The 22,813-nt window shown below is 43.6% G+C and overlaps 1 protein-coding gene across 9 annotated transcripts in view; it reads right to left on the bottom strand.

The window, feature by feature from the left end:
• The window catches only part of REPS2 (RALBP1 associated Eps domain containing 2), a 144,426-nt gene that overhangs the window by 14,596 nt on the left and 107,017 nt on the right, over nt 1-22,813 (bottom strand). For 5 of the 9 annotated variants that reach the window (XM_073356118.2, XM_073356140.2, XM_073356169.2 and 2 more), the window contains 2 exons: nt 10,515-10,576; nt 8,947-9,027 (listed from right to left, as the gene is read on the bottom strand). In XM_073356118.2, coding sequence (XP_073212219.1) covers nt 8,947-9,027; nt 10,515-10,576 — 143 coding nt within the window. The remainder of the gene's footprint in view (nt 1-8,946; nt 9,028-10,514; nt 10,577-22,813) is intronic. The other 4 variants (XM_073356161.2, XM_073356179.2, XM_073356189.2 and 1 more) reach the window with 2 other exon arrangements.

The raw sequence follows: 22,813 nt of genomic DNA, 5'->3' as shown, positions 1-22,813 counted from the left end.
TCCATTCTCTAGCTCTTTTATCAAGCTCATCAGGAAATACCTGGGCACCCCTCCTTCTTCATTCCGGAGCTGAGCAACACGCTGTGATTTTACAACTCTATGGTATGAGGAATTCTTCCTTGGTGCTAAAGACTTCACTCTTTTACTGTGGAGTCTGAAAGTCTTCAGCATGTAAGCACCACCGTACAACTTAAATGCAAAGCCTTGTTTACACATGAAAGTAGCATCACTTTAACGACATTGGTATAATTAAAGCACTGCAACCTACTGAATGCGGATGCAATTAGACCAGGGGCGGGCAAACATTTTGGCCTGAGGGCCACATCGAGTTTCAGAGATGGTATGGAGGGCAGGCTGTGCCTCCCCAAACAGCCAGGCGTGGCCCAGGACCCCCCCCCCGCACTTCTCACCCCCTGACACCCCACCCCCCGGGACCCCTACCCCATCCAACCACCCCTTCTCCCTGTCTGCCCCCGGTGCCCCATCCACCCCCCCCGACTGGCCCCCCAGGACCCCTACCCCCATTCAACCCCCCTGTTCCCCACCCTCTGACTGCCCTGCCCCCTATCCACACCCCCGCCCTCTGACCACCACCCTGAACTCCCCTGCCCTCTGTCCAACACCCCCCTGTTCCCTGCCCCTTATCGTGTTGCCTGGAGCACCGGTGGCTGGCTGCACCGCCGCGCAGCACAGAGCACCGGGTCAGGCCAGGCCCTGCAACGGCGCTGCCCCAGGAGCTCGCAGCCCCACGGCCCAGAGCACTGTGCCGGCGGCGCAGTGAGCGGAGGCTGCACGGGAAGGGGGACAGCAGGGGAGGGGCCAGTAGCGAGCCTCCTGGGCCAGGAGCTCAGGGGCTGGGCAGGAGGGTCCCACGGGTCAGTTTGCCCACCTCTGAGTCAGACGGATAGATAAGCTATACTTGTATAAGGCATCTTTAGACTGTTATAATTGCGTCCACACAAGGGGTTGTACCAGTATAGCTATTTTGGTTTAAAAAAAAAAAATCACATCCCTAACTGACACAGTTATAATGGTTCAAAACCTGTGTGTATACCAGGCCTAAGACTATACTGTTTTGGGAAAGAGCAACAAAAGACTAAACAAAAGACTAACAGCACCGTACTCTTCTATTTCAAAATTCTTCAGAAGCCTCACTGCTCACACAGACCAATGTACAGCAGTTCATATTCCAAAGAGATATTCCTCCTATGTTCCTCAGCTGCACATCATATTCATATTTTCTGGGGATACTCTTACCCTCAAAGCAGGGGTTTAAATCTGACTAAGAAGCTTCCATTCTAGAGGAATGTACTAGCAAGGCTCAGATCTCAATCTCCTACTGAGCAATCATACTTGTAGCTCAGCACCTAATAATAAGTTTTCCCTAATGGACAGAGAAGAGGACAGTGTCAAGGCCCCTGCTTTTTATTCAGACATTCTGTGACCCTGGGCCAGTCAGCCATAACCTCTCTATTGTTATCAGTAACAACATCTATCTGATGGGTTGTTGGAAGGCTTGCTTAATTGTTTAGTACTTTGAAGTCCTCAGATGGCAGGTTTAGATAAATGCAAAAATTACATTATTTTACATTTCATTTTTGTTTTTAGGTTCCGGTCCTCACTCCTCAAGCAAAGCAGGATTATACACAGATTCCACCCTCACTTTGCTAGAAGGAAGTGCATGATTGACCTTCCAGAGCAAAACAGATAACACACTTCATATTTCTGTTATATTGAAACATTTCTGCTGGAGAGAAATACATATGGAGGGCCTGATCTTGCCAACACTTACAGGAGTGCTGGAACAATTTGTATAGTGAGTGTGCTGAGAGCTATTGAACCAAACTATAAACCCTGTATATGATGGAAACCACTTCAAGCCAAGGGGTGTGGCAGCACCCCTCATTCCAGCACCTATTAACACTTATGCACAAGAGAAACTTTGCACATATTAACAGGTTTCAGAGCAACAGCCGTGTTTGTCTGTATTCGCAAAAAGAAAAGGAGGACTTGTGGCACCTTAGAGACTAACACATTTATTTGAGCATAAGTTTTCGTGAGCTACAGCTCACTTATGCTCAGATAAATTGGTTAGTCTTTAAGGTGCCACAAGTCTTCCTTTTTTTTTTTGCGAATACAGACTAACACGGTTGCTACTCTGAAACACTATGCATCCGATGAAGGGAGCTGTAGCTCACGAAAGCTTATGCGCTAATCAACTGGTTAGTCTCTAAGGTGCCACAAGTCCTCCTGTTCTTTTTGCACATATTAGTAGCCCAACTGAAGTCAACAGGACTATTCAAGTGAAAAAAGCTACCCATATGTGCAAAAGTGTTCACAGGATCACCAGATGCTTATCACCTGTAGTGCCACTTCTTTAATTTACAAAGAGGAGAGCGCAGAAGAGCTTATCTGTAAGGTGAAGTGGACTCTTAAACATGCATTATACTCTATCGGATACTAATTATACCTTCTGTCAATTATAAGTAGGTTAATTTTGAGGGACAGCTTTTTCTCCTTTCTATATGTTCACATTTTTGTGTTTCAAATCAATTTTTCTGTTTAAAGGCTATTCCCAAAAAACCCAAGCCTTGTCCCTTCAGTTTCGGTGACCCTGGTATATACCACATTGAACTGTCAATTCTTTCTACAGCTTGTTACAAAAACTGTAAGCAATAAGGCAGAAATAAAACAGATAGGGATGCAAATGCAACAAGTTGCCAAGATCTTAGAGTGCTGACGGCTTTCTCAGCACTGTGCAATCCTGAAATTTTGAAAAGCGCTTTTTTAAAAAAGCTATCTGAGAGTTGGTGATAAGGTTTGGGGAAAAGGCAGTAAATATACACAAAGTTGCCACAATGTTCAACCAACTGCAATAATGCATGGGCCCAGATGGAAACATTAACAATCTGCTTTAATACTCCACTTTCACAGAACCATATTAATGTAAGCTGGAAGGGGGCATTTGCGCTCTGTTAGAGACACAGGCATATGATTCTCATTTTTAAAAAACTTCAGCAAAATACAAAATTGGTTTTTTTTTAATAATTTAAGATATTTGTCTCCCTATGGTAACCACTTTAGAAAAGGTTTCACTGCATTTGTCACTGAACCCCAAAATAACTTATTAGATGTGCTGGTCACTATCATTTTAAACCCTTTTTATTTTTTTTGGTCTGGCTATTCTGGATTTAAGATATAATTTTCCCTGATAGAGGAGGATAATCCACTTGTATTGTATTCAAAGTGACAGATGGCAGAATATTTCATACTACAGACGATTTATAGTTTTATTATAGTCACAGCCTTCTTTAGCATCTAACACATTGATTATACACCATATGTTAATCCACAGCACATAGGGTGGACTATATCAATCCTTTATAAAACAATTACTTTTTTCTCATACAATGTTTGTATATACAGGCTAAAAAGGGGTTTACCATGACTTAATAACGTAAGAAAAGATTGGCTCTACCTGTACCACTCTGTATGCAGGTACTAGGTTGCCATAACCTCAATACATCCTTTTGATTTCTAAAACAAAATTGTACCCGTCTAGCGCTCTAGATGTCCTGCCAGCACTTACAATCACATTCACAAATGTCAGCAAGGTTCAACACAAAAAAGCACACCAATTAGTCTAATGTTTAAACAAAAATACAGCCACAATAGAATAATAGAAACAAATCAACATATTCTGTCCCATTCACTCAATACCTTTACTTTCCCTGAATGCCTGAGCAAACAGATAGGTCATGCTAGGTGCCCTAAAGGTCAGCAGACTTGGACTATTTGGAACCAAAGGGGTGGGAGGAGAGAATTCCACATTCAAGGGACCCTCACAGAGATTATCCTGTTGACAGCTCTTTTTTAAATTCTGGTAATATTAAAATGGAATGAATTTTTTTATTCATCACACATGAAGGAGCCTGGTTCCAAAGACCATTACCTTCAGCAGAATGACTTATTGATTTCAATGGTAATTGGATAGTTGATTAATAATTATTTAGACTCTGATTCAAGGATAGGGTTAGATAGCAGATATCATTGCTAACATTTAAAAAAGGAATAGTGTGAAAACTTTAAGGCATTATCCAGTACCAGATTACATTTTCAGATCTAAACATACTAACAGTTGTAAAAATAATAATGTCTCAATTTTCAAATGAAATAATTGCAAATCTATTTTTTTTTTTTTTTTACTGACTGTTCCTGACAAGCCTTTTGTTCAGGATTCATTTTTGCACTACAACAGCTGATGTTATCACAGCTACTGAGAAAAGATCTGCACGGATTTAGGGTTTGTAATGTTATGAGCAGTTCCAACAGATACCTGGCATCCTGATCTCAGCAGTAAAATTAGAAAGAAATATCTTTTCAACTATTTTGCTTTTAAAAATTACAAATACAAGATTGTACGCTCTCTTTGTCTATGTCGGGGTGGGCAAACTATGGCCCAGGGGCCACATTCGGCCCTCCAGACATTTTAATCTGGCTCTCGAGCTCCCACTGGGGAGCAGAGTCCAGAGCTTACCCCACTCCAGCCGGGGAGCGGGGGTGGGGGCTTGCCCCTCTCTGCACAGCTCCTGGAAGCAGCAGCATGTCCCTCCTCCAGCTCCTATGCATAGGGGCAGCCGGGGGCTCTGCCTGCCAGCCCCGCAGCTCCCATTGGCTGGGAACCATTTTGCTTAGTTGATTTTTAATTTCATCCCTACTCTCCATTATTATTAGCATGGATCCCTGCTGCCACTAAATAACATGTATTTTGTTTGTATACACTGGCCAGATTGTCTCCCTAACCTTCTGTTATTATTAACTGTTTGTATTATTGTAGCGCCTAAGAGCCCTAGTCCTGGACCTGGACATCATTGTACTTGGAACTGTACAAACACAGAACAAAGAGATAGTCCCAGGCCCAAAGAGCATAGAGCAGCAGGTACTGGACAGTCTAGTTAGACTGATTCTATCCCTCCTTAATAACTGATCCTTTGAGCTACCAGTTATAGACACAAGAAGGAGGAAAATTTGCAAAACACGTTTATTCCTATATCTAAGAAAATAGTGCAGGAGGAGTATGTACAAAAACCACCACTGGATTTTATACAAGATAGCAGTGGAACTACATATACCCAATATTAGAAGGAAACACACTAGATCTGTAGATGGAAAATACTTCAAAATAATTTATTAGCCAAAACAGAAGACTAGCCTTTGTCTAAATCTGAAAAAGTCTTTCCAGCAAACTTTCACAGTGACTTGGGAAAACCTGGATTGCCTTTAAAAAATACAGAAACACAATATTAGTGAATGAAGGTAATGCAGCTGATGTAATATATTTGGATTTTAATAAAGCATTTGATACGGTGTTTCACAAAATCTTACAGGAAAAATTAATTCAAATTGGCTTACAGAGGAAAAAGGAGATGTGGACTGTAAACTGGATAAAGAGACCATAAACAATAGCTTAGATACCTCTCTATGCTACAGTATCTAAGCACTGATGAAAGGCAAATTTATTTATTGCAGTTACCACAGGAACACTGAGATTAATTTCATAGCATTAGGAAAATTTTTCGTGAAAACTATATTGAAACAGGGGTCCATTGTGTGAACTGGTACAGATGAGGATTTGGACTCAGTGCAGACTGTGACAACAGATAAGATCACAGAGGATATGGGTTACAGTAGTTCCTCAGGGAATGTCAAGAAGAAGTAAATGCATGGTTAATCAACCAAATCCTCAAGTTCTATAGATAGATGACAAGGATGCATGCACACCCACAAATGTATCTATGGGGCTACGAGTCCGGAGGAACAAACCCAGCTGCCATTTCCCCCATTACTGGCTCACCCGAAGACAACATTCCCAACTCCTTAGGCCCAGGAGAGGGCCTGGGAAACAGAGCCGGTTTAAGGCAATCCAGTGCCCTAAACGACAGCTCTGGGAAGCACCTCCAGAGCTCTGCCCCCATGGCTCTGTGCCCAGCCACACCCCTCCCCATATGAAGTGATGATAACAGAAACCTCTTTCCCCTCCCAGGCAGCGACAGTGGTATGATGATCCTTTCTACACCACAGGAGAAGCAAGATGGGCCCCCCTGCCTCCTAAGAGGCAGGAGTGGCAGCTGACCCCCTCCCCCACCACTGATATTTACCCCAATAACCAGGATATATCTGCTTTGGTTGGTGGGCAAGGCCTGCTGCATTCTTCTCCTTCTGCTACATGCAGAGTCCTCTGCTGGGTTGGCCTTGTCGGGGGCACACAGAGCAGCAAGCCTTGGAGTCAACAGCCTATTTTGATGCATGGGACAGTGCACATCACTTAGAGCTGTTGTTTCAAGCTGTCTGCAGATTCAGGCAAACATCTCTGTATCGGTTACATTTGGGGGGCATACAATTTCAAAATTTTCTTCCCAACTATGAAAGCAACTTTCCTTTTTAAAAAAGATAAGAACTGAGATTCAGATGTAATCACAAGACTCCAGGGGCAGAGGTCTTTGGCATAGGCCTATGGTGCCTTTGTAGGGTGGCCAACTTTCTAATTTGTGAAAACTGGACACTGAGTGCCGGAACTTCCCCTGCCCCCTGCTCCGCCTCTTCCCCCGAGGCCCCGCCCCCCAGTCCTCTTTCCATCCGACCATCACTCGCTGCTCTCTCCATCACCCTCTCCCTGCCAGCTGAGCAGGGCTCTAGGGGTAGAAGTGTGACTGGGGCAGGACATTGGAGAGAAAGCCGGGCTCTGGGGGTGAGTAACTGGGCAAGATGGGGGAGGCAGAGCCAGGCTCTGGAGGTGGCGGGGTGACTGGGGCAGGGTGGGGGAAGGAAAGGCATGATCTTGGGGTGGAGGAGTGAGTGGGGCAGGATGGGACAGGGAGAGCAACTCTCGGGGCAGGACCAGGGAGCCGCCAGTACCTCTCTCTGTGGGAGCTGTTGCTAAGTGCTCCTCCAGGCTCCAGCGGCAGTAGCTGCTCTTCCCCCCGCCCCCAGTGGCGGAGGCAATTACTACAAGTAACTGGACTTTTAGTGTCCGGTCAGCACTGCTGACTGAACACTGCCAGGTTCCCTTTTCGACCGGACTTTCTGGTCGAAAACTGGGCACTTGGCAACCCTATGCCTAAATCCAGCCATGATGGGTTTCATTTAATAGGAAACAGGGTACTTTGCCTGGAAAGCAGGACCAGGGTTGAGGATACCTGTGTCAGCCACACATTTTATTAAGTGTACTATAACCGACCAATGGCCCAATCCTGCTTATCCACCATTTAGCTAAGGTGAACTATAAGTCAATAAATAACGTGGTGGGTTGGATGTGGGCAGAGTGTGATGAATTTGTGACATAACTAGAAGTGTTTAGTGCTATAAATTACTGTGTTGTTTCAATAATATAGTGAGGTTGACTGCCTAGGAAGTACTGGCAGGAAGAGGGAAGTCTAACAAAAAAGCTGAAACAATTTCTGAAAACTACAAAAGTATGGGACAAAAGTTAAAGCTCCATTTCTACATTGTTATTGATTACTCTCACACAGGAGCTTCTTTCCAATTAAAATATAATTACTAAACTTCTATCCTACCATAACTTGCTGATACACAACAGTGCCTGGAGTCCAGTGAACCCCTTAATTTCATTCTATTAGTATGTCTTAACTGCACAGTTAAACTGGGCTCTTACTAGGCTTTAGCCCACACTCCCCTACCATCTACACAGGAAAACCTCTGACCCAGTCTGGAGAGTCTTTAAGTCTGGGCTAGTTTACACAACTGTGAGGTGGATTAGAACTTGAGCTCCACTTTCACTTGGGTTGGAACCCTCTCACTTTGCAGTGAGAATACCAGCTAACTCACTCAAGTACTGATAGTCCTCAAACCTTTTCTACAATTCCCCCTGAAGGTCAAAGTTCTCCCACGACTGACTGGGAAAGAATCCTAGAAAGTCTCAACACAAGGAACCATGGACTATGCCCCCAGAGCCACATGGGTGAATGCAGAAACAGCGAGGATGCAGTAACGCGGATTGGGTTTTCCTGTGAGGACTCTCACCCTGGACTAGGCTAAGGTGGGTGCCAATCACCCAGGTTAACTGTGCAGGGAACACATACCCTAAACACCTAACCAATCCTAGCTACCTCCCAGTCATCCATGGAAAACTCCAGTTTCAGAATAAATTGTTTCCATCTTCCTACACTCCAATTGATTTCCAAAATAATGTCAAAATAATCACACCATAAGTATGCACAAGTAGTGCAGGGCAGCCTAAAAAATACTTGGGATATTTCATTCCCAAGCTACATCTGTGAATCAGGGTACTTAGCTATATATGGATATTGAAATGTTAAGGCAATAAAAAGGATTTCCAATAACACTGTAGAAAATTAGTTGAAACAGAAATTTAAGAAGAGCAAGATAAGTCCTAAAACAGGTAAAAGCTGAATATGTCACGCTGGTTTCAATGTTTTACTTCAGTTCTTCCTGATCCTGCCTCTATTTTGAAAACAGATTGGCTTCGCTTGAATTTATTCATGCTCTTTAAGTCAAGGGCCCCATTTGGGTAATGTAATCCATATGTTTGTTATAGCTGTACTTGCAATGATTAAGGATCAGAGAAGTTGAATTATGAACCCCATCCTCTATATACAATCTTGACCATTTAAAGGCACATTTTGATGACTAGGCACAGAAGATGTGAGCAAGGATGCAACTGACATGGTCTAAAATATTATTAAAATTATTTTTCAATTCAAAGTCAAAACAACAGTATTCTGAGAAGGCAGAAATATCTTTTTTAAAAAATCCTGCTGTAACGCCTTCCCACCCCTGATAATTTTTACAAGTGTCAGATGTTTCTCCAACACTACATATTTTGCAAGGAATAGCATATTGTACTGGGAGAGAAGAAAGCATCAGGAACTTTACATTGGAATCACTGTTTACAATTTTAGAGCGTACCTGTTCTTTTAGTCTGAACTCTGCATAGCTGGATTTGGCCTGTGCAACAGGCTCGGTATTTGTGACATGGTGAGGACCCTGCTGGATATGGAAATACATATATGAGTGGCTCCCCGTTGCATGGTCAGAGAGAATAAAATCTATCACATGCTGAAAAAATAAGCAATTAGCAAAAGTATTACCTGTAGCACTGGTTTGATCCTCAAGAAAAGGGTTCTGTTTTGCTCATTTGTTTATTTTCCAGACGGGGTGACAGTAAGACTTTTGAGTGTGAAAGGGTACAGTGGAGATGGAGATGCAGCTGATGATGGAAGTGATATGAGGGAGGCAGGAAGCAATAATTCAGAGTAGAAGGGGGTGCGATGAATAGACACTACTTACAGGATATTAGGCAAAGCAAAGCTTTGATGGATGCACTAAGGTGCACGGCTAAGGTTGTAGTTGGATCAAAGAAGGCCTAAGGAAGCAATCTATATAATCCTCCAAACAAAGGATTTAGCAAACTCCAAAGATAATTTAGAGGAGAAGGGGATGGAGAGAGAATTGTTGTTTATGACCCAGCAAGTGGAAACCTTCCCTTTACAGAATAAATGCCCCCAGCCTACCATTAGGGGGCACTATGCTGCTGGAGATTCTGACTTTTATTTGAGACCTAAAACTGAAGTCCTGACTGCTGATGGTCGACTCAAAGATGCCAATGCACTTTTTATGTGGAGTAGGAATGTTAGCTCTACAGTGGTCAGGGACTCAGTTCTACATCTCAGCTGAAAGATTAACATATAAAATAAATTGCCATGTAAGGCCAACTGGAGCCAATGGTATAAATGAATAAAACAGATAGACATTTTTATAGAAGAGGATTCAGAGAGGTAACAAACAAGGAAGTGAGGAAGCAATCACTATGATGGGTCTTGTTGAGCTAAATGGCCTTTCCTTATCCATCATTCCTTATGAACTAAAGAACCTACACATAGTACATTCCTTGGGATGACTGCTCATGATTAGATCCATTTGCTTTACACAATGGTTGTGTGACATTGATGAACCAAAAGTAAGTAAATCACAGCATGCCACTAAATAATGTAGCTAATGTGGGAGTTATTTCTTTTTAGCATGACTTTTCACACTGATATGTAATATATCATAATGTGATATGCATTTGCTCCCTGCACTGCCGCCTTGACAGCGTTTGCACCTTGAAAAGCAAGAAATAGGCTAGGAATCAAACCTGTGCCTTCCAGATAGCAAACACTACCATCAGACTAGCCTTATGGCACAGCTTGTAAATTACAATGTTTTCTACTGGACATACACAGCTCCACAATGATGAGCTGGAAGGAGTCCATAGTACGACATCATGGCATACTGGATAGACAGACCAAACAAAGATAACATTATCCATACACAAAAAGCCTGACATTGCAAAGCATTCTACAGATGAGTATTAGCTTTATAATGAGAATGGTTAGATATCCAAGCTTGCATGTATTTATTACCACAGTATAAAAACAACCACCATCACCCACCACTGTACACCAATTATCCACATACTGAAATTCTGTACATACCTGTGATACAAAAGGCCTAGGGGGCAGGGCAGGTGGTGGTGGTAACCAACCTGACTTCACAGCTGAAATGAGAGAGAAACAAATAAAATTAACTAATAAAACTAAAAACTAGACCAGTGGTTTGCAAACTTTTTGAACTGAGCCCCTTCTTTGAGTTACAATTTTTGGATGCACCCCCAAGCCAGACAAAAATAGACACATGCAAAAGTATGCTTGATAGCCTACTCGTAAACCTAACAGAGACCTTGACACAACTTTAATTAAATTACCTACACCTGTAAGTTTCAAATACACAGACACTTACCAATTGCACAGCCAAGGCTTCCTCAGCAGCAGGCTGCTTATACCTTGCAGCCAGGCTGCACCAGTAGGGCAGAGCCGATACCTGTCTCTCTGCCCCTCCCCACCGGGTTTTCCAGGTGTGGGAAAGCATGTGCCACTGTGTCTCAGGGTGGAGCCAGCGCTGGGCACAGAAATCAGCATGGTCGCAGCAAATGTTTACACTGACCCATAGTCTGGGTAGCCTGCTGAGGTAAGTCAGGAGGGGCCCCTGTGAGAGCTGGCCTGGGCCCCACCATGTGGTGCTGGCATGAGCCACCTGGCATCGCCGCTCACCCCCCAACCCTGAACATTCCTCCATTCTCTGTGGCATGCCTCCCTGACAATTTGAAAACCTCAGAACTAGACTATTTTCTCTGATGACTGTCAGCGAACAGGTGGTTTTCCACATTTTTAATGATGAAAATCAAACTGGGTCTCAACTGAACACAAATCTTTGCAAACACTGTTTGAAACCTCTTCCTGCTACAGCACACCCTCTGAAAAAGACCAGAGATTTAAATGCTATAAAAAGCTTACTGTTAAAGTAAAAGGTAAAGATATATTCAGTCAGCCACAAAGATATATACAGTCAGCTGAATGCAGCTAAAACAATTTGACTGTAGTTAAAGTATAGAGCTGGGGTGAAAGTCTACTTATTCTTAGGACTCTGTTCTTTGTCATTAACATTATTGCCTTTTTAAAGAACTAATGCAGTGTACTAATGTAGACATTAGGGTTTGCTCGAGACAAAATACACTGACAAGTCACAACGCCCAGTCAGAGAAGAAAATATCCCCCATGGAATTAGAATGGGTGCTTAAACGAAGCATACAGAGATCAGTTTTAGCTTTGATTTGGTTTCTTTATTTTGGGGGGGGGGGGGCTTTGAGAGGAAAAAAGGATTTTAACAGTCAATTTTGGGCCCCTTTGGTAATGTAACAAAGCAACATCGTGCAATCTTTCATTCTGAGCCAGTGAACGGAGTTGGTAAGAACTATGCGGGCCATCCATTGTAATTCTCAATCTGGCTCTCGTTAAATCCCTAAAACCCATCTCAGGGCAGAACTGCAGGGAATATGAGGCTTTGTAAAGGCAGCTGTGATGAGAAGGACTAGATTAACCCATAGATATCAAGCGAGTTTCATCAAAGTCTTGAGTGATTTTCCCTTCTTGAGGCCCCTATGTTGTGTAGCCTTCCCACCACTTGCCTTTGAAAAAATACGAGTCAGCCTATCTCAGATTTGTGTTTATTTGTAAAGCCTAAAATGTAGCACTAAACCAACAATAAAAATAAAACAGCCCTTTTACTATAATAGTGCTAAACAAGGGGTTATATATATACACACACATCTATTTTTAGTTTTATCCATATTCTAAAAGACTACACAGACCATTACAAGTTACAGCATAGCCATTTAACTTATTAAAATGTATTCCATCTAAAATTTTCCAGAAGTTTTCCCTAATGCAAACCTGTTCATTTCCTTAAAAAAAAACAAAAAAACAAAGATCTGAAGCACTAAGGCCCAGATTTTTAAAGTTATTTAGGCGTTGTTACACTCAGTGTCGCAATAATGGGACCTACACTCCTAAGTGCCTAAATCCCTTTTGAAAATGAGATTTAAGTCCCTAAATCAGTTAGGTATTGCAATGCTGAGTGCAGCGACGCCACAGTCGCTTTAAAATCTGGACCCAAGTACACAGAGATGTTAGTGTAAAAATGCAAGGGTAAAACATTGAATACAGTTGTATTGGCTAACTACAGCTCAAAAGAGGTGTGTGACACACAAGATGGAAAAAACAAAGAAGTGCCAAACAGGGATGCAGAACTATTGAATCCTAATTTAGGTTACCTATGGAAAATGCTTATATACTGAAGGTATAAAAGACTAACCAAAGTCACAAAGTATCCAAACAGGCAGAGATTAAGTTACTAGGACCCTTCACCCCATTTAGTCAGCTACCCCACCTCCCCACCCCAGCGTCTCCCACCCGCTGGCGGCCCTGCCAATCAACTCCTCCCCCTACCTCCCAGCACCTCCTGCCCACCGCAATTAGCTGTTCCACGGCGTGCAGGAGGCACTGGGAGGAGAGGGAGGAGTGGGAATGGGGGGCACTTGGGGGAGGGGACACAACTGGGCAGGAAGAAGTGGGGCAGAGGCAGGGCCTTGGGGAAAAGGGTGGAGTGGGGACAGGGCGTGGGGCTGAGCAGGGGTTGAGCACCCCCAGGGAAAGGAGGAAGCCAGCACCTGTGCTGTCTTTAACCTCAACATTGCTCCAGAGAATACAGCATCTAATATATATTCTGTATCGCCCAACACCCATCACTCTATCCCAGTGATACGCTTGATCCTCAGAGAAATGATGATATTCTATACCAAGGAAATTAGTTTGCCTAACAGGGAAAGCATGTTCTGAAGTTGCTCCCAAGCTCAGAACTTGTACTTGGTACCCCACAACACTGCCAGAATGGTCCACACAACCTTCCTTATTAAAATTACTTCACACTGAAGTGGTCAAGTAGAGCACAGAGCATCTTATTTCAGCTTTTAAAATATGCCACATTTGAGAGTTTAGTATTTTAAGCTAGTGAGATACTTAACCATGCGAATTTGACCCAGTTTCCTCTTTTTTTAATCCTACAAATTCTAACTTAAGCTATTCATGAAATATTCATAAAATCCCTGCTGTTTCAGAACATCTATGGCCTGTCGTTAGAAGGAAATCATGCTTATGTTAGCACAATTGCCAGAGAAGATTTGGAGTCAGCTGACTTTTGAAAAGTAATAACTTCTTATAAAAAACATGCATTGTTTTTTCCCAAAGAGGCAATGAAAAGTGTGTTAATGACACACTTAGGTGTCATTCCCCTAAAAAACGAGCATGCTATAAAACAAATACATTTTTGCACATTTCAGCAGCTGTCCCGTAATTGTAGATGACTCTGGAAGGACAGCCTTTCTTGGAAACCAGTCTACACAGGGTTTGTCAGTGTTGGGTTCTGTCTGTTAAAGATGGAATTGTTGTGTGTTCTTTGGAAGTATCAGCTAGCACAGCAAACAGTTCTTTCCAAGGTGAACACAAATATCAGGCTTCTTTCATAGAAAACGGCAGCAAGTAACTGGAAAAGAAGAGGTTACTTACCATAACTGGATGTTCTTTGAGCTATGTGATCCCTATCTGTATTCCACTGGGGTTACAGATGCGCATCATATGCCCTGAGAAGGAGAATTTGAAAGTAGTGTCCACTGATTCATACATGCACCCTGACTCACCTTGTGCTTCCGTCTGAGGCGACAAAGGGTGAGGCGAATTGACCACGTCTCCAGTTCCTTTTCCACAGTGAATCTGACAGATCCAAAGCAGAGGAGAAGGAGGGCGGGAAGTGGAATACAGATAGGGACCACACATCTCAAAGACCCTCAGTTACAGATAAGTACCTCCTCTTCTTCTTTGAGTGATCCTCCCTATGATATTCCACTGGGGGTGACTGACAAGCAGGACCTAAGTTGGAGGAGGGTGCAAGGATGGGGATGGAAGGGTCATGCGGAGAACCACCGTGCCAAAGGAGACATGCACTGCTGAGTCCTGTAACAAGGCATACTGTGTTGCAGATGTATGGACAGAACTCCATGGGGCTGCTCTATGTATGTCTATGAGAGGAACATGCCGTGGTCATTGCTTCAGGTCTAGTGGAGTGAAGCTGTACCCCTGTGGTGGGAGGTATGTTCGACAGCTGGTAGCAGAGTTTAATGCAGCCAGAAATCCATTTGGAGATTCTCCAGGTGGATATGGCCTGTCCCAATTCTCTCTGCTACCACAACAAACAGTCTAGGGGACTTCCTGATTGTTTGTGTTCTCTGCAGGTAAAAGGCCTGACCTCATCGGACATTGAGGGAATGGAGTCTACATTCTTCTGCAGACACATGCAGTTTCTGGAAGAAAACAGTAAGTGAATGGATTGGTTAATATGAAACTGGGAGATCACCTTTGGTAAAATTTTGGGTGTAAGCATAAAAAGACCTTATCCTCGTGAAATACTGTAAATGGCATGTCCACCATTAGAGCTCTGAGTTCCCCAACTCTTCTCACTGAAGTGATAGCAACAAAAAAGGCAACCTTCATGGAGAGGAGGGACATGGATCAAGACATCATTGGTTCAAAAGGGGAGGTTGTTAATCCCAATCCTTGTTGTAATAAGGCGTTCAGTTCTTGGGTGAAAAAACTGTCATGAGAGTGGTCCCCAAAAGGGGATGGGGCAAAGGGTCTTGGAGCATTACAAACTCAATCATATCTCCAAGGCGGATGATATTCAGCACTCATTTGTCCCTTGTTATTGCACTCCAAGTGTGAAAAAAAAGTGCTAAATAACCCCCGAAAGGAGTCAAAGGGTCGTGAGGTGTTAGGCTCACGTGGTTGGCAGCTCTTGAGCTCACATCAAGAAGTTACATCAAAAATACCTCTTGGTTTGGGTTGGGTTTGAGACTGAAGCCTGAGGGAGGTCCCAGAGAAACGAGACCTTTGGACCTTTTGTCGCTTGCATGGAGGTTCATAGGGTCTATGTTGGTAAAACTGTGGAGACCTGTACCTCTGTGTGGATGACAGGCAGTGGGACTTTCATTTCGAGGCAGAAGTGTAGATGTCCAATGAGCAAAGAGTAGCCTTAGAGTCTTTTAGTGTATGCAAACACTCATTTGTCTTCTGGTTAAAGAGATGGGATTCATCAAAAGGGAGATCCTCTATTGTGTTCTGGACCTCCCTAGAAAAACCAAAAGCAAGAAGCCAAGACTCGACACAACACGATGGTTGTAGCCATGGCCCTGGAAGAAGCATCAGCTGCATCCACTGTGGATTGTAGGGCAGTTCTGGCTATGAGTTTCCCTTCCTTGCCAAGGGCCTGAAAACGGGCATGGTCTTAGCAAATTCCTCTAATTTAGCATAATTCAGGAAGTCATACTGAGCCAACGCCGCTTGATAATTGGCTGTCCTGAATTGTAAACTGGAGGAAAAGATTACTTTTCTCCCCAGTAGATCCAGACACTTCCCTTCCTTGTCCGCAGGTGTGGATTGAGTGTGTTTGTTGTTTAGCCATTTCTGCAGTAGCCTGAACTACCAGTGAGTTTGGAGCTGGGTGGGAGAAGAGGAATTCTGAGCCTTTGGCCAGGACATAGTAGCATCTCTCTATTCCTTTAAGGGTGGTGGTACATGTGTCAGAAGTGTGTCAGACTGTCCTGGCTGGCTCCAGTATGGCTCCATTGATTGGTAGTGCTAATCTTGTCAGTCCCAAAGCGTGAAGAACGTCCAGAAGCTTATGCTGAGTGCCTTGGATCTCTTCCAGAGGAATGTGGAGTTCCCCCCACAATACCCTGTAAAAGATTTTGAAATTGAAGTCATCCAGTAGGGAAAGGGATGATGTAGTCACAGCTTCGTTCAGCGATGAGGATGGGAATCTAGCTGGCTCCAGCAGAACTGCCAGAATTGGGGTATAAAATTCTTCCCCTGTTATTGGATCCATGGGCATGCCTGATGGATCCCTCAGAGGAGGGGTGGGGGAGAAACAGGTGGCGACTCTTGAAGACTGGGTGGGCTCCAAAGGAGGATACTGTGCTCAGGGTCGCCAATAAGGAGGATCAACAGGAGGTTGCAGGAGTCCTCATGGCGTGGGGCACCAGTGGCTTCTGGGAAGGTGAGGAGGTAGTTGCTCCCATGGATGTCAGTCTACGTGATGGAGTGGTGTGGTAGAGACGGTTCTTCCCCCAGTTCCAATTCATCAGAAGAGGAAAAGGCGGACTCCGGTACCAATAGCAGTACCATTGGTCAAAGAGCGCATGACACATGTGAGGAGGCCATACCGTAGGCATATCCAGTGGCAGGGACTTGAGTTCTCTGTAAGTGGGAGGACCAAATGGAGGAAGAGACTCTGGATCCAGTAAGGTGAAGCCATCTTGGGGTGCAGTCACATCGGGATCTCCCTAGTTTAGCGGGCACTCTCTCTTTTCCAGTTGCCAGTAGCAGCGCTGAAGTCTTTCCTCGTGCAGGAGGGTCTCACGTTGTGTGAAGTGCCAGAGATGGCAGTATGACAGTTCACCGCCCGGAACCCGCGGATCCCATTGTTCATGGGTCTTCATCTCATGCCTGTGGGACTCGGAACATGCTGTGTTCCCTTGGGCTGAGCTGGTGGAGGGAATGTCCAGTTTCTCTGATTTGGAGGAAGACCTAGTTCCATGCTTATTGGAGTGCTTCCTAATCTCCCGACTAGGCTCTGCCATTGGGCCTTTGGGGGTGGGTCCATCAGCACCGGAGTCAGACATAACAGCAGGAGGCACACTCCTTGCTGAATCAAGCTAAATGTACAGGGGGGGTTCCCCGACTTGGGTCTGAATGTGGTCTCATGGCCACCTCCATTTGATGCCTCCAGAGACAAAGTGCTTAGCCTTCTTGGGTGCAGCTGGGAAAGGACTGGTAAATACCGCACATAGCCGCGGTGTGAGCTTCTCCCAGGAAGTAGAGGCAGCATTGGTGTTTGTCAGTTACGGAGAAGGATTGCGGGCAAGAAGCACAGAGTTTGAAGCCCGGAGTTCTGCAGGGGGCAGGGGCAGGTAAATCCCCCAAGTCTGCTCTAGTCTAACTGTTAAAACTAGTAACTACTAAAACTAGGAAAGAAATAAACCCACTAAAACTACAGCTAAAACTGATAAAACTATTTGTAACTGTAATTATTAAAATTGCGTCAGAGACCATTACACTGAAGGCTCCGACCCGGACCATGTGGCGCTGAGAAAGAGCTGGAGATATGGTCAGTCCGCCCCGTCCTTTTTTCCCTCAGACAGAAGCACGCAGCGAGTCAGGGCGCATATGTGGACCAACGGACACTACTTTCAAATTCTCCAACTCCAGGCACGTGGTGCGCATGACTAACGCGCAGTGGAATGCAATATGGACCATTTCTCGAAGAAGCAGTAATCCTTCCCTCAGGCTGCTCAATCACACCTTAAGGGTGCAGCAGCCCCCAAGACTGCTGCACTCTCTTCTCCCCATTCCACAGGTTGTGGTGAGGTAGAAATGGCCACTGGATCCATTAGTCCTATCCTAACCCACCTACCTTCTAGCCCACTCCCATGTCCTCCTTCCTCCTCACGCCAGAAAAGCCTCTGTACATTAAAGCACAGTGAGCTAATATGGAGCACAATTATGAGGTATGCGAGAGATGCAGAGCGATCCTGGAATTATGCCTGACGAGTTCTGCTGCATCCAGAGCTGCTGGAGTCCACAGATTTTCTTCACACAGGAAGGAGGAGTAAATTCTGGAGGATTGGGGCCTTGGTGTCCAAGTCCTAAAAAGCTATTTCTACCACAGTTTGCATAGAGTTTGCCTCACTATTCAGTGACTTCGCAACATTGATATTAGAATGAGCAGCATACTTTAAATCTTAAAAAAAAAAATATATCATGGTCAAAGTAGCTTGTGTGTACCAGTGAAAGAAGCTATTAAGGATCTACAACCTATCCTAAAGGATGACCCAACACTCTCACAAATCTTGGGAGACAGGCCAGTCCTTGCCTACAGACAGCCCCGCAACCTGAAGCAAATACTCACCAACAACCACATACCACACAACAGAACCACTAACCCAGGAACTTATCCTTGCAACAAAGCCCGTTGCCAACTGTGCCCACATATCTATTCAGGGGACACCATCACAGGGCCTAATAACATCAGCCACACTATCAGAGGCTCGTTCACCTGCACATCCACCAATGTGATATATGCCATCATGTGCCAGCAATGCCCCTCTGCCATGTACATTGGTCAAACTGGACAGTCTCTACGTAAAAGAATAAATGGACACAAATCAGATGTCAAGAATTATAACATTCATAAACCAGTCGGAGAACACTTCAATCTCTCTGGTCACGCGATCACAGACATGAAGGTCGCTATCTTAAAACAAAAAAACTTCAAATCCAGACTCCAGCGAGAAACTGCTGAATTGGAATTCATTTGCAAATTGGATACTATTAATTTAGGCTTAAATAGAGACTTGGAGTGGCTAAGTCATTATGCAAGGTAGCCTGTTTCCTCTTGTTTTTTCCTACCCCCCCCCCCCAGATGTTCTGGTTTAACTTGGATTTTAACTTGAAGAGTGGTCAGTTTGGATGAGCTATTACCAGCAGGAGAGTGAGTCTGTGTGTGTATGGGGGTGGGGGGGATGTGAGAACCAGGATTTATGCAGGAAATAGCCCAGCTTGATTGTCATGCACATTGTGTAAAGAGTTGTCACTTTGGATGGGCTATCACCAGCAGGAGAGTGAATTTGTGTGGGGGGATGGAGGGTGAGAAAACCTGGATTTGTGCTGGAAATCACTTTAGATAAGCTATTACCAGCAGGACAGTGGGGTGGGAATAGGTATTGTTTCATATTCTCTGTGTATATATAAAGCCTGCTGCAGTTTCCACGATATGCATCTGAGGAAGTGAGCTGTAGCTCACGAAAGCTTATGCTCTAATAAATTGGTTAGTCTCTAAGGTGCCACAAGTACTCCTTTTCTTTTTGCGAATACAGACTAACACGGCTGTTACTCTGAAACCTGTCCTTAAGTGCATCAAGTATCTATATAAAATACTATATTCAGGGTGAATGTATTTTCCCACACAGAGAACGATAGTGCTTTCACTACTAAAATCATCACTCTGCACTTAGCATATCTGTACTTCATGGTGAACTATCAGCATGGCAGGTGTCCAGGCCATTTCTCAGCCTTATTCTGGCAATCAGAAAGGTCTATTAATCCCAACAGGACATTAAGTGAGATAAAACAGGTTCTCCAACCTGAAAACTAGATTAAGGCTTAAAAATAAACTTCAGAATTTAATTCTACATCCTGAGACTTGGCCACTACATAAGTACTGTATGGGCTCTTATCTCTCTGGCCTTCCCAGGGATAACACTATACCACATAACAGAGGGAATTCAAAATTATGCAATCACAGCACTTTCATTACTCGCAGCCAAAACCAACACACACAAATCCCATCCCTGATTTTATTTTCCACTTGTCAACAAGTAATCAGGGCACTCATTCTGACATTTCCTACTCAGAGATTGTTTTCCATGTCATCATTTCTATGTTAACAACTATGGTAGCGAACCAACAGGCTCACCAGAGGCATTCTCCCGGATCCGGATGGACGCAAAGTTATTCAGTAGGATGATAAGGGAATAAGATGCAAAGGTCCAGGCCAATCACAACTGACAGCCCAAGACCCAGCTCTCTTACTTGGCTTGTCTGGTCTAAGAGAAGTGGCAAGGAGTCCAGAGGAGGAGGTGGCTACCACTGTAGCCTCATCTAACCCAGGAAAATTGGGGCCCTTAGTTCTCCACCAATCCTAGCAACAGCGGAAGCTGGAGTGTAGATGGGGCTGGTTTTACCAGATTCTGGGAGACTAGAGGAAAACAGAGATTGTGGCCCAGGTTATTTTTAAGCATTATAAAGATTCATCCAATGAAGTGAGCTGTAGCTCACGAAAGCTTAAGCTCAAATAAATTGGTTAGTCTCTAAGGTGCCACAAGTACTCCTTTTCTTTTTGCGAATACGAACTAACATGGCTGTTACTCTGAAACTTATCGCTACCAGTATCTCATCTAAGAATCGTACCCCAAAGCTTCATATTGCAAAGCTAACAGATATAGACAAAGCAACATGGCATGAACCACTGTATTTTCTAACTGACAAAAAAACTGTAACTGAAACTTCCAGTAACCTAAGCGGGAGATGCATGCTAAAACCCCACTTAATTATTTTTAAAATGTAGAAGTAAAAGTCCTATCTCACTTTGGCACATAAGTCTAAACCACTATAACTATGAAAGAAAAAACACTTATCTTGATTTTTCACACCACTCCCAAAAATGTGTACACACACACAGCTCAAAACATTTTGTAGTACTGCACCAGGTCAGTCACAGAGTACTCCTTTATTCCCAGATACATGGGGATATAGCAATTTTACACAGCAGACCTGAGGAAATAACTAATTTAAAATAAATCATTTAAAAGCTTTCATTAACAACAGCTCCCTTTTTCAAATTTAAATAAAATTACTTAAGACAAAAATCATAAGGAAAATGGGAGTAGGACAGGAGTTCTCAAACTGGGGGTCTGGAGGTTATTACATGGGGGGTTGTGAGCTGTCAACCTCTACCCCAAACCCCACTTTGCTTCCAGCATTTATAATGGTGTTAAATATATAAAAAACTGTTTTTAATTTATAAGGGGGGGGTCACACTCAGAGGGGGTCACCAGTAAAAAAGTTTGAGAGCCACTGGAGTAGGGGGGAAAGGTGAATATAATCATTATCCCAAATTATTTCTACAATAAAGTCTGCTTTAATTTTATTTGTACTGTGTCAAGGAATCAAGCCAGCATAAACTTTTACATTCAGAAGGATGGAACAGAGTAAGATGATATCCTAGATATCATTCATGGCGAAGAGTTGAAATGCCTAAGTAGGGATGGGGTGGGAGGGGTCTTCTTTTTAAAAGAATTGTGATATTTAAAATCAGAATGGAGGTTGCACTACTGTAGACAACAAATGTTGATAAATGAAAAGTAATGCTCATTGGAAAACAATCCCAACTATATAAAACAATTGGTATTAAATTAGCTGTTACCACTCAAAAAAGAGTTCTTGGATTCATTGTGGATAGTTCTCTGAAAAACTTCTGCTCAAAAAAGCTAACAGAATGTTAGGAACTATTAAGAAAGGAATAGATAAAAGACAGAAAATACCATAATGCCATTATACAAATCTATGGCATGCCCACACCTTTAATACTGCATGCAGTTCCAGTCACCCCTTCTCAATACAGTTATATCAGAATTGGAAAAGATACAGAGAAGGGCAAGAAAAATTAATAGGGGTATGGAACTGCTCCCGTATGAGGGATTAAAAAAGACTAGGACTCTTCAGCTTGGAAAAGAGATGACAAAGGGGGGATATGATAGAGGTCTATAAAATCATGACTGGTGTGGGGAAAGTGAATAAAGTAGTATTATTTACTCCTTCAGGTAACACAAGAACCAGGAATCACCCAATTAAATTAATAGGCAGCAGTTTTAAAACAAACAAAAGGAAGTACTTCTTCACACAACACACAGTCAAACTGTGGAACTCATTGGCAGGGGATGTTATGAAGGCCAAAACTATAACAGGTTTCAAAAAAGAACCAGGCAAGTTCACAGAGGATAGATCCATCAACATCAATGGCTGTTAGCCAGGACGAGCAGGGATGCAACCCCATGCTCTTGGGTGTCCCTAGCCTCTGATTGCCAGAAGCTGGGTGTGGACGACAGGGGATGGCTCACTTGATGACTGCCTGTTCTGTTCATTCTCTCTGAAGCACCTGGCATTGGCCACTGCTGGAAGACAGGCTATTGAGCTAGATGGACCATTGGTACGTAAGTACAGATTTGCGTAAGTCAGGTCTTGCGTAACCCGGGGAGCGTCTGTAGGATGAAATTCAATACACACAAATGCAAAGTACTCCACTAAGGAAGGAACATTCAGTTGCACACATACAAAATGGGAAATGACTGCCTAGGAAGGAGTACTGCAGAAAGGGATCTGGGGGTCATGGTGGATCACAAACTAAATATGAGTCAACAGTGTAATGCTGTTGCAAAAAAAGCAATCATCATTCTGGGATGTATTAGCAGGGGTGTTGTTAGCAAGACACAAGATGTAATTCTTCCGCTCTACTCCACACTGATTAGGCCTCAACTGGAGTACTGTGTCCCGTTCTGGGCACTACCTTCCAGGAAAGATGTGGATAAATTGGGGAACAGCAACACAAACGATTAAAGGTCTAGAAAACATGACCTATGAGGGAAGATGGAAAAAACTGGGTTTGTTTTGTCTGGAGAAGAGAAAACGGAGGGAGCCATGATAACAGTTTTCAAGTACCTAAAAGGTTGTTA

This window comes from Lepidochelys kempii, chromosome 1 (assembly GCF_965140285.1).
Source record: "Lepidochelys kempii isolate rLepKem1 chromosome 1, rLepKem1.hap1, whole genome shotgun sequence".
NCBI classification, from domain to species: Eukaryota; Metazoa; Chordata; order Testudines; family Cheloniidae; genus Lepidochelys; species Lepidochelys kempii.
This window is presented reverse-complemented; position numbering and strand designations above follow the sequence as displayed.